Raw genomic sequence first — 14,842 nt, 5'->3', positions numbered from 1 at the left:
TTCATAATCACACATCATTTACACTACATTAATTAGGCACCAAAATGCATTCAATTTAAAGGAAGGAGTTAGTCTCTTGAGAGATAATCAATAATCGTAGAATAACAAACTCAACTATTGTGCTCTTCACAATTCTAAAATAACAGACTAGATATCTTGAGATAACTAATATGTCATGCAAGTGATTTGGCTAAAAAAATTGCCAAGGGAGAAGACAGAATCTAGAAAAAAATTGTAGATAACAAACAACAACTTATGCGGATATGGAATTGAAAGTCATAAGATATGAACAACTTCAAGCAGCTCATAAATTTGAGCTTAATCAAATTCTTTTTACTCGAAATGAATACATTGAAGCTAAAGTAACAACTAACCTTAAACAAATGTTATTGTGCAGGAACAAACCAATAGACAAGAAGTGCAGTACCTATGATCTGGTCTCTGTTGTTAAAAGGCAAAGCCCCTTCTTCTACCAGGTGAGTAAGAGGATTCAAACACTTGTAATTAAGTAAATCACAGGCCAAACAATTTATCTTATAATTTTCTTTGAATGTAGAGTACTGATGTATATGTTAGAATGTCTAGTCTTATGATTTTTTTGTTGATACCAGATTATTCAGACAGTGGTGAATAGTCTGCTAAAACTGTCATATACTCCTTCCATCCTATTGCTACAACAGTGTATGATTGGTACAAATTTTAACATGTATAATTGAATTATGATTATTAGTGATAGTGGAAAAACATTTAATTTATAGTTGAAGAGTTAGTTTGATAAGAAAATATCATACTTATCAGATTTTGAATTTGGATAGTCCGACATTGAAGTATTAGAAGTTGGATACTTGGCAGCCGGTTGTTAAGATCCCAGAAAAATTTGAGTGGACGAAAAGACTATTTACTCAGGGAGGGAAGATGAAGTATATCGACTCTCCTTAATATATACAAATATTTTATATCTATTTTCTATATTGTGCATGCTTGTAAGTGTTTCAGCAATTTGGAGAAGATCATTGGGGATTTTTATTGGAAGGGTAAGAAGTGTAATAGGAACTTCACCTAGTAGAGTGGAAGAAGATTATGGTTCCCACATGGAGGGGGAAGGAATTAGGAGACTATCCACCTATAATACAATGCTTTTATGGTAAGTTGTGGAGATTTTCTCCCAGATAGAAATTTGCATGCTTCATGGAGAGTGGTTATTTGAAAGTGACTTCTCTTCATCGTGAGACTGATTGAAGCTGCTGAAACTGCTCCTAGTAGTTGATTTGTGCCAGAAATGAGACATAGTTTCTCCCAGTCCTCCTGGTCTTTCAGCCTTTACGCCTTTACTTCCTTTCCTTTTTACTTTTCAAGTCTACCAATCTCTCTTTTAAGATCGAGAATCCATCTAGAACAACCCGTTGGCCAACTGCAACCTTTGAAACTCGGGGATGATAGGCCGGCTCCTTTACCCTTCTCCACTTAAATACTAGATTTAGTTCACTTGGGGCAGGGCTCTAACTTGTGACATAACACATAAGTCCCTCAATTGGTCCCTATTGAGCTAACCCTTGGTGGCTTAAGTCTACCAATCTGATCCACAACTACCAAAATCTCAACTTTCTTCATGTTACCAAAACAGAGAAGAGGAAAAACAACACTATAAATCATTGTTGTTCTTTTCCACATTTTCACTCCCATTTTACTAGCTCTATGTGTTCTGAACTGGGCATAATCAGTTGATCACCTTCAAAGCTCAAATCAATTCGAAATAAAACAATTTGTGTTCCAAAAAAAGGGCTCACTAAATTGCTTGTTCTCAGCTGGGACAATCTTTCAAGGACATGCAACTGCTGAGGCACCCATATAGAATTTCTCGTAAGTCCTAAGACAGATATTGATCAAGACAAAACTCTAAGCCAAGTAGAATTTCTCTTATAATTTTCTTTGAATATAGAGTACTGATGTATATGTTAGAATGTCTAGTCTTATTGTAAAGACCTTGTTGATATTATGGGTAAGGTGTTAAATCATGATGATACTGATTCAGACAGAACAACAGAGACTAGATCACCACAAGAGAAGACAGGGCAAGACCAACAATATCAGCCAAAGGCACAGTCAGGTAAGACACTTAAATCTACTATTTCTACTCATAATAACTATAATAATCTTATTGTGCAGGAACAAACCAACAGACAAGAAGAACAAGAAAACCAACTTCACAATTTGATACATCAACAAACAAAACAAAGGATGATTTGAATGAAGAACTAGACAAGGTTGAGGAAGATACAGTTGAGAGGTTCAAAAGAGAGAAAGAGAGAAAAGCCTTAAGGAACCAACAACACCACAACCCATGGCAAGTGAACCCATGTCAAGTGAAAACTTTTAGAGGTTTCTCAATATAACTTCCAGATCAGTCATGCCAAAACTAGAGCAAATTTGAATGATTCAAACATGAAGTTAGAAAGCTTGCAATTAACTGCATCAATAAGCCAACTACCACAAAGAAGACTTTCAAAAAAACTGAGACGACTAATTAGCCAACTATCACAAATTTACAATCACATAGGATTTAGGATACTAATTTGCTAACTTATAGTTCTAAAAAAAGAACATTTGAAAAAATATGAAATACCTTTTGAAGAATCGGATCATGAGTTGACCCGGAAGAATGTGGAAGATTTTGGCCTTTTACAGCTTGTGCACTACTCGCATCAATAGGTGAAGCAATGTTAGATCCAACACACCCTGGCATATCTCGAACATTCAATCCAGGGTTGTTTTGAAGCAATTGACTAAAGAAATGTCGCATTTCTTCTCTCATTTCATTCATTTCTTCTTTTAGAGAAGTGATTTCATTGGCATGTTTATGTTTTAGCTCGTTAGTTTCCTCATCTTTCTTCAAAGAACTTGTTGTCATTGATCTACCATAGCACCTTAGTCGACCAGGTTGCTCCTTTCCAAACACTGCCGTAAAAGCATCATCTGTTGTTTCCCCAAAATTTTGGTGATTCTGAAGTTCAGCCTATTGAATAAAATTGACATCCATATTAAATGTAAGTGCTTCTCTCTTTCCAGCTTAAATGAGTTTATGATTCATTAAGTTAACTTTAATTGACATCCCTTCCAAGCAAACTGTCCAGCGACTCAAGCATATTAAAATAAAATTATCACCCTCCTAACAATATATACTTTTAAACCTGAATTAAATTCATCACTAATCCACTTTAAAAAACTTACTATTGCAACTTGAGTATCGGCCTGAATTTCCTTTCCCGTCTTTGTACGAGTTGCAATAAACATTTCACACTTGGATGGTTCCTTATTGTTTTCTTTGGTTGCACGCTACAAATTACATCAAAAGAAATTAAAAACATATGGACGAAGATGATACAGTGGACAGTGGCTAGAAAAAAATAGTACAAAAAAATGAAATTTGATTTTTTTACGAAATGCCTACTAAGTATTACCAATGCCACGCGTACTGTTGCAAAATTAATAGGTCCCATTCGATGCCTCCACTTTTGCTTTTTCCTGTTTTGAGAATTCATCTCACACATAGACTATAATTAAATAAAAAGAGATGTTTAAATTAATAAATAAAACAAAAAAAGAATAGATATGATGCAAAATAAGTTGAAGAGTAGAAATGCACTATTTTAGCCTTACTTGAACAGTTGGGTGTTTCCAATATTTGATCAATTGACGGAATTGACCTTTTAGCATGTCACTAGGACGTTTTGCTAGCATATCCTCAACGGTACTATTTTTATCAAAACATCTCTCCTTAATTTTTTGCTTGTGTTGCTTCCAAGCATCACGAAGACCAGTCATCACCCACTTCTTTCCTTCTACTGGAATTAGGAATTTGGACTATGCAGAATAAAATATATTTAGCCTCAGCCAATAAAAACAAACAATAAAATATGCAATCTCAAAATTAATTGTTCTTACATTGATATATTCCCACATGCGCTTTTTAGTATCTTTTGGCACCGCATGCCAACTAGTGTACATCAAGTTGATGAATCTAGGATTCCTTGAAATTGTTCCTATAAAGTTGGTTAACTCCGACACTATCTTACCAGTTGGTCCCACTGCTTGTCCTTTATCAAATGTCACTTCCTTTCTTTCTTCCAAATTTCTTGCGTGAATATCCTTACATGTTGTTTTTCCTTGGACTTTTTTCGGCTCCAATATTCCTAGATTTATGTAACAGTAAGGAACTAAGAATTTTCTTTTATGTAAGTAATAAATCTTACAACGCTTAAGACATACCTTTTGTACTACAATCAATGCCAATTTCCTCGTCTATAGCACATTTATCCCCACCGATTTCTTCTTGATCCATAAGATCATCAGCTACTGTGTGGTTATCAGTTTTTGTTTCATCACCTATGTGTATCGCTTGTTTTTTTTAAAACTGATCAAGACTAGTAGCTTGTATGACCAACTTCCTCTTTACCTGCTTGCAGTTTGGTAGATCATTAATATCATGTTCTTTCTGCAGCTGTTGTTCTTCCAGAAACTGATCAAGACTAGTAGTTGGTATGACTGACTTCCTCTTTACCTGCTTGCAGTTTGGTAGATCATTAATATCATGTTCTTTCTGCAGCTGTTGTTCTTCCAGAAACTGATCAAAACTTGTAGCCGGTAGGACCGACTTCCTCTTCACCTGTTTGAGGTTTAGTAGATCTTGAATATCATGTTGTTCCTCTTCACCTTTCTGGGAAGACGTTTGGAACCTAAAGTTGTGCATAGGAAATTTAATTCCTTTCTCTTGAATGGACTCTCCATATTGAAATAAGCTCTTTTTAGTTTGTCCTTTCCCAACAACCATATGTGAGGTACCAAGCTCTTCCCTTGAAGACGATTGAATTACTGATTTGTACTCAACCAATTTACTCTTTCTTTGTTGCGGAATGAAATCCTCAGAATTCTTTCTTTTATGCGCTATTGGTGCATGCTCTTTCTTAGCTTTATCATTGTGTTCGTTAGCAAGTTGTTCTCTCTTAATCTTGAATTGTTTAGCCAATTCAGTACTTGATCGGTATTGCATATCAAAGTTCATATTCTTCAATGGACTTTGAGCTTTGTTCGGATTCGAACCCTTTTTCTTTAGTGCTACTGATTGACTCATTCTTCCCGCTTTCTTTTAATCTCTTTATTTTCTTTCCCTACAGTAAGTTAACCTACAAAACAATAATCAGGTGATTGTTAACTTTGATAAAATCAAACCTGCAAAGAGAAGAGGTTCTAGCCTCATAATCATATACGTTCTAGGATTATTATTAGATAGGAAAAGCTACAGAAATCTAACTTTAAAAGATATTAATGTGTTGCCTTCACTGTGCTAATGAGAACAAGTAGTGAATAATCTTTAGCTTCCAGAAAGATAAGGGAGTACTACATACAGATGACTGATTTCATTGTGCTGCCTTCACTGTGCTACCTTTACTGTGCTGCCTGTAATGTCCTATGCCTGATAATAATAGGAAAAAATAAGTATTTATATAACAACAACAATTCACATTTACTGATTAGAAAGCAATTTGATAATTGTAACATGAATACTCCAGATATTACTGACCTTAGTCATACAAGTTTATGCCAACAAACAGTCAAATAAAATAATATTAAGCTAGAATTACATGCTCATCAACAAAACAATAATTACATAAATTAAAGAAGCTAACATAAATTATTGACCAAACAACAATCAGGCGCATAAACGAAGCCAACAAAATAGTTAGATATCTTAAGGTGTTTGTACAAAAACAGTTAAATAACAAAAAGAGTGAGTTAGCACTATATGGTCATCACAAAAATAGTAAAACTCATGGTGTGTCATCTTCAAACTCGTCTTTAGACTCATCTTCCGAATCATCTTCAGAATCGTCTTCATACTCATTTTCAGACCCATCTTCACACTCTTTTTCAAACTCATCTTCAAACTCTTCTTCAGACTCATCTTCAAACTCCTTTTCATACTCGACCTCAAGTTGTTGAGTAACAAATTCCTCCGAAGGCACATCAATAACAGTTTCTGGTACATCAGTCCTTACTAAAGGAATTTCACCATCATCTTCTGGTATGAATGGTCCCATCAAGTGTTCAGACAACTCATTTTCATAACTTTTTGGGAGATTATGTTCAAATTCATCACTCAAGTTAAACAAGTCTCTCGGAACAGTCTTCATAACATAATGTATATCTTGATCATATGGATCTTGCACATAGAAGCGTTGATGTACTAGAGATGCAAGAACAAAAGGCTCTTCCTGAGAGCATCTCTTGTTAAAATAGACATAAGTAAGTCCATAAATATCTTTTTCAACCTCATACCAATCGCACTTAAACAAAACAACCTTGAAATGACTATAATAGTCTAACTCGACTATATCAACTATTCTACCATAATAAGTCAAATTTGCAGCAATCGGGTTCTTATCCTTTGAGCTTGCAAAGCTCGTAGTTGAGGCAACAAGTGTAACACCACTATTTTGTGTTTTACGCCTTGCATCACGCTGCCTAATACGAAATCTGGATTCATTAATGAGATACCCAGAGTATCTTTTAGCAACAGAATTTGGTCCTCTAGACAATTGTTTTATCAAATCAGGCACATCCTCTTGCAAAGCACGAGTTTCAAACCATTGAGAGAAGTTTTGACAATGATCCTTGGCCTTGCTCTATTTAGATCTTCACGGATGATTATTAACCTCGTGCTCATGCTCTCTACACAACATGTACTTTCTTGTTAAAACGATAAATAAAATAAGTTAAAAAATTAATTATACAATAGAAAATACTATATTAAATTAAAGTACCTAATATATTCTTGAATCTCATCACAATTTCCCAATAAGTATGCATGTGCCTGACTTAGTGTCTTGTTATCTAAAATAAATGGATCAGTTTTCTTCGATCCTAAAGGACATCCCTTTTTAGGAAACAAATTCACTGTTTCTGCATCACTTGGATCACATTCATCATTATTTCTAGCTCTTCTGTTAAATCTGGTTTGTACAGCCCTATCCAGATATCTAGAAAATAAATTCATGAAGTCTATTCCCACACATGCCTCTACTATGCAACCTTTTGGATAACATCTGTTGCGGATATATGATTTGAATGTACCCATTTCTCTTTCAGTGGAATAGATCCATCGGTTCTGAACTGGACCACCTAATCTCACTTCATTCGCCAAATGAATCATTATATCAAAAAATGACGAAGGAAAAATTCGCTCCAACTGATTTATTGTTTCTCTGATCTCTACTTCTAAGCAATCTAGTTCCTCCAATGTGATAACTTTTTGACACAAACGTTGGAAGAAGGAACATAGACGAATCAAAGCAATAGCCACATGATCTAGAAGGATGCTTTTAATTGGTATTGGAAGCAAGTAATGTAACATGAAATGAGCATCATGGGTCTTATAACCAGACAATTTTCTTTCATCCAGTTGCACACACCTAGATATATTGGAGGCACTGCCATCAGGTAGCTTGGCTGTCTTTAAAACTCCACAAAAAATTGATTTCTCTCCATTTGTCATTGAGAAGCAAGCTTTTGCAAACTTTGTTCTCTTATTATGTCCAGTATCTTTTGGATGAAGATTCTTTCTAATTCCCATCTCTTTCAAATCATATCGGGCTTTTGCATGATCCTTCGTTTTGCCAGGAATATCCAAAAGAGTTCCAAGTATGCTATCAACTATGTTCTTCTCTATGTGCACTACATCAAGGTTGTGGCGTAACAAGTTGTGATGCCAATAAGGTAATTCAAAAAATATTGACCTTTGTTTCCATAGGCCATCATTTGATCTCTTTCTCTTCATTCCAAACACATTTTCAAAATCTTGTAAGCTATTAAGCATAGCAGTTCCTTTTAATGAAGGTGGAGGAGGCCTGAATTCAGTTTTTCCATTGAGAGATCTTTCGTTAGATCTCCATGGATGATCCATGGGTAGAAAAACACGATGATCCATATAACACATTTTCCGACTATGCTTAAGATAGCGAGAATTATTGTTATAATTACAACAAGGGCAATCAAACTTTCCTTTTGTACTCCATCCAGACAACATAGCATATGCAGGAAAGTCTTTAATTGTCCACATAAGAGCTGCTCGCATTTGAAAAGTTTGATTTCTTGAAGCATCATATGTTTCAACCCCAGAATCCCACAATAATTTTAACTCATCTATCAATGGTTGTAAGTAAATATCAATGTCATTTCCAGGTGATCGTGGCCCAAGTATAAGTAAAGAAAGTATAGAATATTCAGATTTCATGCACATCAAAGGCGGCAGATTATATGCCATTAACATAATTGGCCATGTGCTATGAGATATACTTATGGTTCGAAATGGATTGAACCCATCACTTGCTAATCCAAGTCTCACATTGCGAGAATCTAGTGAAAAATCTGGATGCAACCTATCAAAATCTTTCCATGCTTGACCATCTGCAGGATGCCTTAACTTTCCATCTTTAGAACGCTCCTCGTCATGCCACCTCAAAGAATCTGCCGTCTTTGAGCACATAAATAACCTTTTGAGTCTAGGAATTAATGGAAAGAGTCTCAAAGTCTTTGCTGAAACTCGATGTGATTTTTTAGAAGGCCCCTCACTATCAACTTCAGGATTTTTAATATATCGTGAAGCTTCGCAAGTATGACAAAATTCATCATCCTTATGATCATTCCTAAACAACATGCAATCATTTGGACATGCATCAATTTTCTCATAATAAAGACCGAGATTCTTAACCATAGACTTGGTTTTATTGTAAGACGGTGGAATGTTCAACTCGGGCATCGCCTCTTTTAATAACTCCAAAAGAGAAGTGAATGATTCATTGCTCCATCCATGTAGACACTTCAACAAATATAAGCGAAGTGTGAATGATAATTTAGAGAATCCTGTACAACCAGGATATAATTCTTGGCTTGCCTCTTCAACTAAGTTATAGTATTTCTTGGCATCTTCATTTGGACCATCATAAACTCCTTCGGCCTGTGCAATATCTCTAAATTGATCATTCAGCAACCCATCAATATCATCACGCGAGTAATCCATATCATCGTCAACGTTCAACTTGATATCCCATTCCCCGTGATTAATCCATCTAGTATAACCTTTAACAAATCCATAACATATTAGATGATCATACACTACATTCCTTCGAGTCCAACGAATATTACAACATTTTGCACACGGACACTGAATTTCCTCTCCTTGAGGATCTCCATAAGAGTAAGCAAAATCTAGGAGTGATTCAACACCATCAATATACGGTTTGCTATACCTTGCTAAATCCATCCAATCCTTGGATGGGATATTTGAATTCCTAGAAGAAGATATCAATATTTACTCTTACAGTAACAATCATTAAATCATTAACTACTTCACAAATAAGTTTTAAAAGTCATGAGTAAGTTATCAGAATCATGTGTTCTGAGATGATAAAAGTTTCTTACCTAGTCATGGCGCTTGTGTTGTGCCAAATCAGACCTTGAATTCTCCACAAATGTTTCTGAATGTTGATTATACTTCTAAGGAAAAATAAGTAAAATTAATAGGATAGACACAATTAAATGAACTAATCAAGTTTAAGAAATTCTATCGAGAAGCAGGTTCAAGTTGTAAACAAAATTTTAAAGAAGTTCAAACACTTTATTTAGAAGACCAAAAGTACAATATAGTGTGAAAATCTTTTTGAGCTTTTTAAAACTATGTCTCAAAATTTTAAAATCTCATTCTTGTGCACACCATATCAGAGAAGTATCAAACATTTACTACCATGTTTAAACATTCAAGCAAACATTACAATGATCCTATAATAGATATTCGATCACACCCAAAAAACTTAAAGTTCCGTAGAGTTTATTCATTCTAAGTTATCCCTGACCTGAAGCAAGATTAGCTATAATCTTGGATCCTAAAGGGTGAAATATTACTTATAGAAGGACTGTGAATAAGAAGAAGTTGTGAAATTTTTCAAGACTCTAGAAGTGTTCAAGGCTTAACAGAACCCTGTGATAAGGTTTACTAGAAACCTGATTTTAAAAAGAGTTCATTAATTTTACTTCAAGTGTTATGTAGCCTTCCAGGTTCTAAGCAGGCAAGTTGAACCAGATTTTAAGGCTAAAGTTGACTGCATTTTACAGAAGGAAAAACACACCCTGATGAATGTTATATGTGCCATCAGACAATGTTGGAGAGTGCTAGGCATCTATTTTTGCACTGTAAAGTAGCAGCTGGCATATGGAGTGTTTTCTTATCAGTTTTCTTATCTACTGCAATTAACTGCCAGGACTCACCCTATAATCTGAACCTGCCAGGACTACCAGATCACTCAGCATCCTTCATAAAAAAATATATAATCTGAACATATGCACCTCCCTTATTCAGAAACATACCAGTCATATTCAACCATTCTGCATTAGAGTTCTTCCTCTTGAACCTTGTTCACAAGCAGTCAGACAATGTCCAATAGCAGAACAGAGTTCTGCGTCCTGAACCCTTTCTTATTCATTTCTTTTGTGTTCTAGTTTTTATAGAAGTTTGTTCCTTTGGTATATTGAGTTACAATATTTGTTTGGATTTTTTTAGTCTTGTTAGAAATTTACAAGAAAATAGAAAATGTACATTACTTGTTCTATTGGAGAAGCTTAAGTGGAGTTACATGAATAGTAAGGATTCATATACTCAAATTCTGGCTCAACTGAACCAAATACTATTTCATACTCTAATTCTGGCTCTTCAGGCAGTGTGAAAAAGGAACAGCTTCATTATTATAATGACTCATTTCACAACAGTTTTTGCACAAATGATTCATTTGTTCCAAGCAACCTCAAGTCATTTACCTGCAATGAACTGAAAAATGCGACTAGGAACATCTGAGCTGATAGTCTTCTTAGTGAAGGAAGTTTTGGTTACATCTTTAAAGGATGGATAGCAGATTGCAGATTTGCAGATTACAAATTTGTGAATTTGCAGATTGCAGATTTGCAGATTTACAGATTGCAGATTTGCAAACTTGCAGATTGTAGATTACAGATTTACAGATTTGTAGATTTGCAGATTTATAGGAGATTGCAGATTTGCATATTTATAGTAGATTGCAGTAGCTATATCCAACTCGAAGTCCACCTCAGGCCAAAGAACAGGGACATCAGGAGAAATATCTAAAGATACTCTAACGCAGACATGTAAATCAAGATAGCAGGCACACCAAACAAAGAATGGAAAAAGTAGAAACTCAACTCTAACAACAACAAGACACTCTACTGCAGACAGGTAATACTCATAACTATGCTTCTAGTCAAGTTGGTAACACTAATTCTGAAATTTAGGTTGTAACATCTCAGTATAATTACCAGTATACTTATTCAGTCAAAACATCTCCCATATAAAAAAAATGATACTTGAATCTAATTCAACACCATAAACTATATCATGAGAAAATCAAGTTCATATAAGTAGACCAGCAGTCAAAGTATTTTATGAAATTCAGCAAGTATAGTTTAATAAGCTTCCTACAAATCAAAGAATATATTCTATACATAAAACCCTGTTTTAATTCATTAATCTTGAGTTAATTTGGAATGTAGGAATAACTAAATCAGTATTAACATGGGAAAAAAGATGTAGAATAGCCGTTGGAATTGCAGAAGCTTTGAATTACCTACACAATGAATGTCGAAGGCCTTTTATTCACAGAGATGTCAATCATCAAACATTCTTCTCAATGATGATTTTGAACCACATGTGTGCTTTCAATTTAACAGATAAATATGTGATTATCTTATGATTGATTTGATTATATACATATATTTTATATTATCAGTAGGTAATTAGTACACCAGAAGTATCCTTAAAACTTGTGATCCTAAACATATCCGAACAATTGTATAACTATAAGAACATGTTGGTAAGGATAAGATGCGAAAAATGTTGTGTCCTTACCCAATAAACAGCAGTAAAACCAGCTACAGTAGAAATAGTGTTCTTTGGCACTTTCTTCCCATACTTTGGAATTTCAGCTGTAACTCGTGATTTGTTCCATTCCAACAACCCCAAAGTAATCAATTCCTTCTAAACACAAAACAAAAATTAGTAGAGAATAAAAAGGAATCTCGGCTACTGAATATTGACTCATAAAATCTAATGGTGTTCATTTCATACAGAGAGAACAAATCTAAAATCCTAACAGAACTTAGATCAAAGAAAATGGACTCATAAAATTGACCAATTTTTCCTATCATGTACTTCAATAATCAGACATTGTAGGTAATTCAATATGCAAATACATTTCAATGCAAGAGACCTTGGCTTTTGGAATGACCTTAACAACAACTTTCTGACCCTTAAGTTCACCTATCTTGACAATAGCAGAACAAGTATACCCAAAATGGCCTCTACCCATTTCCTCCCCGATTTCATACTTACTCTCAAATTTCTTAGTAAACCCAAAACTCTTATCCAAGTTAGCCCCCTTAGTTTCCTCTCCTTCAGGAATAGCTACAACATTAGGCTTAACACTACCATGCCGTCTCAACAGCAAAGCTTTAATATGCTTCGCTGGAGAAGGAGGAGAAAACGGCGTTTAAACAACCTCGCTGGAGTAGAGGTGATTTTTAGCTTCATTATCTTTCTGGGTTTCAGCAAGATTGGTGTTTCCGATGGGGGAAGAATTTCTTATGGGGAATAAGGATTGGGTCTTGGAGATTTTGAGGTGCAAGCACCCATGGTGATTATTAAAACACAACCTTATACATACAAGTGTGAAAACATAGTTATAAATTCAAGATCCAAGAATCAAGAATCGGGTACATACGCTTGACGAAACCGGTATCGGAGAAATCGTGGTCACTTCAACTCTTCAGTTCTTAGCATCAGCTCTCCAGTTCTTAGCTTCAGATCTTCAGCTCACTCTTCTTCAGCTCGCTCTTCAGTTCTCCAGAGAAAAGTGTGTCGTTCTTCAAAGAAAGAGAAAAGTGTGTCATTTTTCTGATTAATGTTTTATGAATTATTTTTTTTGGCCAATAAAAATGGGAGGGAGAGTTAAAAATGTTGGAGGGAATTTAATATTTTAGTGAAAATTTTAAGGCCACACTTGTAATGTGTGGTTTTTACAATTATAAAAATAGGACATTTTAAAAGTGTGGTCATATATGTAAATAGTTGTTGCCAATTATATCATACTGTAACAACACTTATAAAATGTAGCCTATACCATTAAAGAGTATTCTTTACAAGTGTTGCCAACATTATCGATGCCAAAAGTTAAAAACTTGGGCTACACTTTAAAAGCGTCCCCAAAAGTATTTTAGGCAACACTTTACAAGCGTTGTCCAGATTTAGTGTGGTCGTAGGCCTAAAATGTTATAGTGGTAGTCTCAACCACGGCATCAGTTCCCGACACATCAATGAGAGAAATGGTGGAGTCTTAAGAGACCCCATGTGACACCCCGAAAACTAGTAGGCTAAGCTATAGCTAAACGTGAGGGTTATATCCATGCAAGTGGGCAAGGGAGAAGGGAGAGTACTAAGGCAGTCCACTCTCCCCTACACACTACTGAAGAAACCACGACCACCACCACGGCTTGTTGTGAGGACCATGGCTCGTGGTGTGGCTCATGGTGGGCTAGGCATTGGCCTCCCCAAAACTGCCCAAAAATCAGCCTCCTCCACAATGGGCAGGGCTCGTGGTGTAGCCTTAGGCTTTTACAGGCTGAGGGAAGGTGGGCTATCCACTACCTTGTGGTCCACGGATGGCACCACATCTTATGGTAGGGACCAGGACTGTGGGAGAGGTCGTGGAGATGCCTTAGAATCTAGGGGCTTTGGGGGAAGGCTTCCTAGCCACTTCCTCATGCTTCAAGAAGGGGACCTTGTCTCGTGGTGAAGACCATGGCTCGTGGGACCTCACGTGGTCCTTGGGCAGTAGGCTGGCAAGTCATGGTTAAATAAGTAATTTCGGTTTTAATTAGACTAAAGCTATGTCATTTTGTTTAACCTTAGGACACCTATATAAGACATTTTATGTCCCAAAATCACCCATTCAAGTCATATTTTCCAAAACCGAAAAGATTTCCCCTAATTTCCTCCCCTCAAATGTTTCTCTCTCTAGAAATTAGAAGAAGAAGAATAAGAAGGAAATTCAAGCTAGGTTCAATTCAAGGCTCAATTCCTCAATCAAAGCTTAGAATTGGGCTTTGTTGTGAAGGTATGATAGATTTCATCCATGGCTTTCATCCATTGAGTTCGTTCAAAATCTACTTTCAAAAAAAAGATAGAAATCTCCGATTGTTAGAATTTGATTAAAAAGTCATGGGTTCCTTTCAAACGTGATTGTGATGGTTGAATTATGTTATTATAAGATTTAATTAATGATTTCCTTTGCTTTTTATGATGTATCCTATCACGACCCGAGAGCACCTCCAAGTCGTAACATGCATATTTGACCTCTTGGAGGTCGCATACAAGCCCTTAGCATTCATTACATTAGATATGTAAAATAGTGCGGAATTAAAAACTCTTTAAATAAAATCCCATAAGACTCAAAGGTCACTTTAAAAACATCATTCAAAAGTACACAAGCAGAATACTAAGTCTCTTAGCCATCTTGACATAAACGTGAAAACATACTAGGGACACGCCCCTTTACAATCAAAAGAAGTCTATTAAGTCTATTACAAGAATCTTATCATAAAACTAGAATAGAAAAGTCTTGCCCTCAACATATGAGGACATACCACAAAATCTAGGAAGAACTTCAAATTCCAAGTTACTACAAAACCCGCTCACTTGCCGGAACCTACACTTGTAGAAAATAGAGAA

General features: G+C 35.5%; 2 protein-coding genes across 2 annotated transcripts; both read right to left on the bottom strand.

Annotated features, from left to right (window-relative positions):
• Positions 1 to 2,520: 2,520 nt before the first annotated feature.
• LOC125857770 (uncharacterized) lies at positions 2,521 to 3,539 on the bottom strand. Its single transcript, XM_049537417.1, has 4 exons — positions 3,459 to 3,539; positions 3,229 to 3,333; positions 2,624 to 3,013; positions 2,521 to 2,532 (listed from the first exon to the last, which is right to left on the bottom strand). Exons 1-4 carry the CDS (start codon positions 3,537 to 3,539, stop codon positions 2,521 to 2,523), a joined length of 588 nt encoding a protein of 195 aa, XP_049393374.1.
• A 2,286-nt stretch (positions 3,540 to 5,825) lies between these two features.
• On the bottom strand, positions 5,826 to 8,767 carry LOC125857767 (uncharacterized). The gene is made up of 2 exons (XM_049537408.1): positions 6,819 to 8,767; positions 5,826 to 6,585 (listed from the first exon to the last, which is right to left on the bottom strand). The coding sequence occupies exons 1-2, from the start codon at positions 8,765 to 8,767 to the stop codon at positions 5,826 to 5,828; spliced, it is 2,709 nt and encodes a 902-aa protein (XP_049393365.1).
• Between the last annotated feature and the right edge of the window lie 6,075 nt (positions 8,768 to 14,842).

Source organism: Solanum stenotomum, chromosome 1 (assembly GCF_019186545.1).
Source record: "Solanum stenotomum isolate F172 chromosome 1, ASM1918654v1, whole genome shotgun sequence".
Lineage (NCBI taxonomy): Eukaryota > Viridiplantae > Streptophyta > Magnoliopsida > Solanales > Solanaceae > Solanum > Solanum stenotomum.
The sequence above is the reverse complement of the archived record's forward strand: the minus strand, read 5'-3'. Positions and strand labels throughout refer to the sequence as shown.

Excerpts from the sequence above, each read along its gene's own strand:
- LOC125857770 (XM_049537417.1), bottom strand. The coding sequence starts at position 3,539 with ATGAATTCTCAAAACAGGAAAAAGCAAAAGTGGAGGCATCGAATGGGA. Across the intron at positions 3,334-3,458 it reads CAACAGTACGCGTGGCATTG|CGTGCAACCAAAGAAAACAA; the intron begins GTAATACTTAGT and ends TGTAATTTGTAG. Across the intron at positions 3,014-3,228 it reads CCGATACTCAAGTTGCAATA|GCTGAACTTCAGAATCACCA; the intron begins GTAAGTTTTTTA and ends TTTATTCAATAG.
- LOC125857767 (XM_049537408.1), bottom strand. The coding sequence starts at position 8,767 with ATGGTTAAGAATCTCGGTCTTTATTATGAGAAAATTGATGCATGTCCA. Across the intron at positions 6,586-6,818 it reads GAGATTCAAGAATATATTAG|AGGACCAAATTCTGTTGCTA; the intron begins GTACTTTAATTT and ends ACAATTGTCTAG.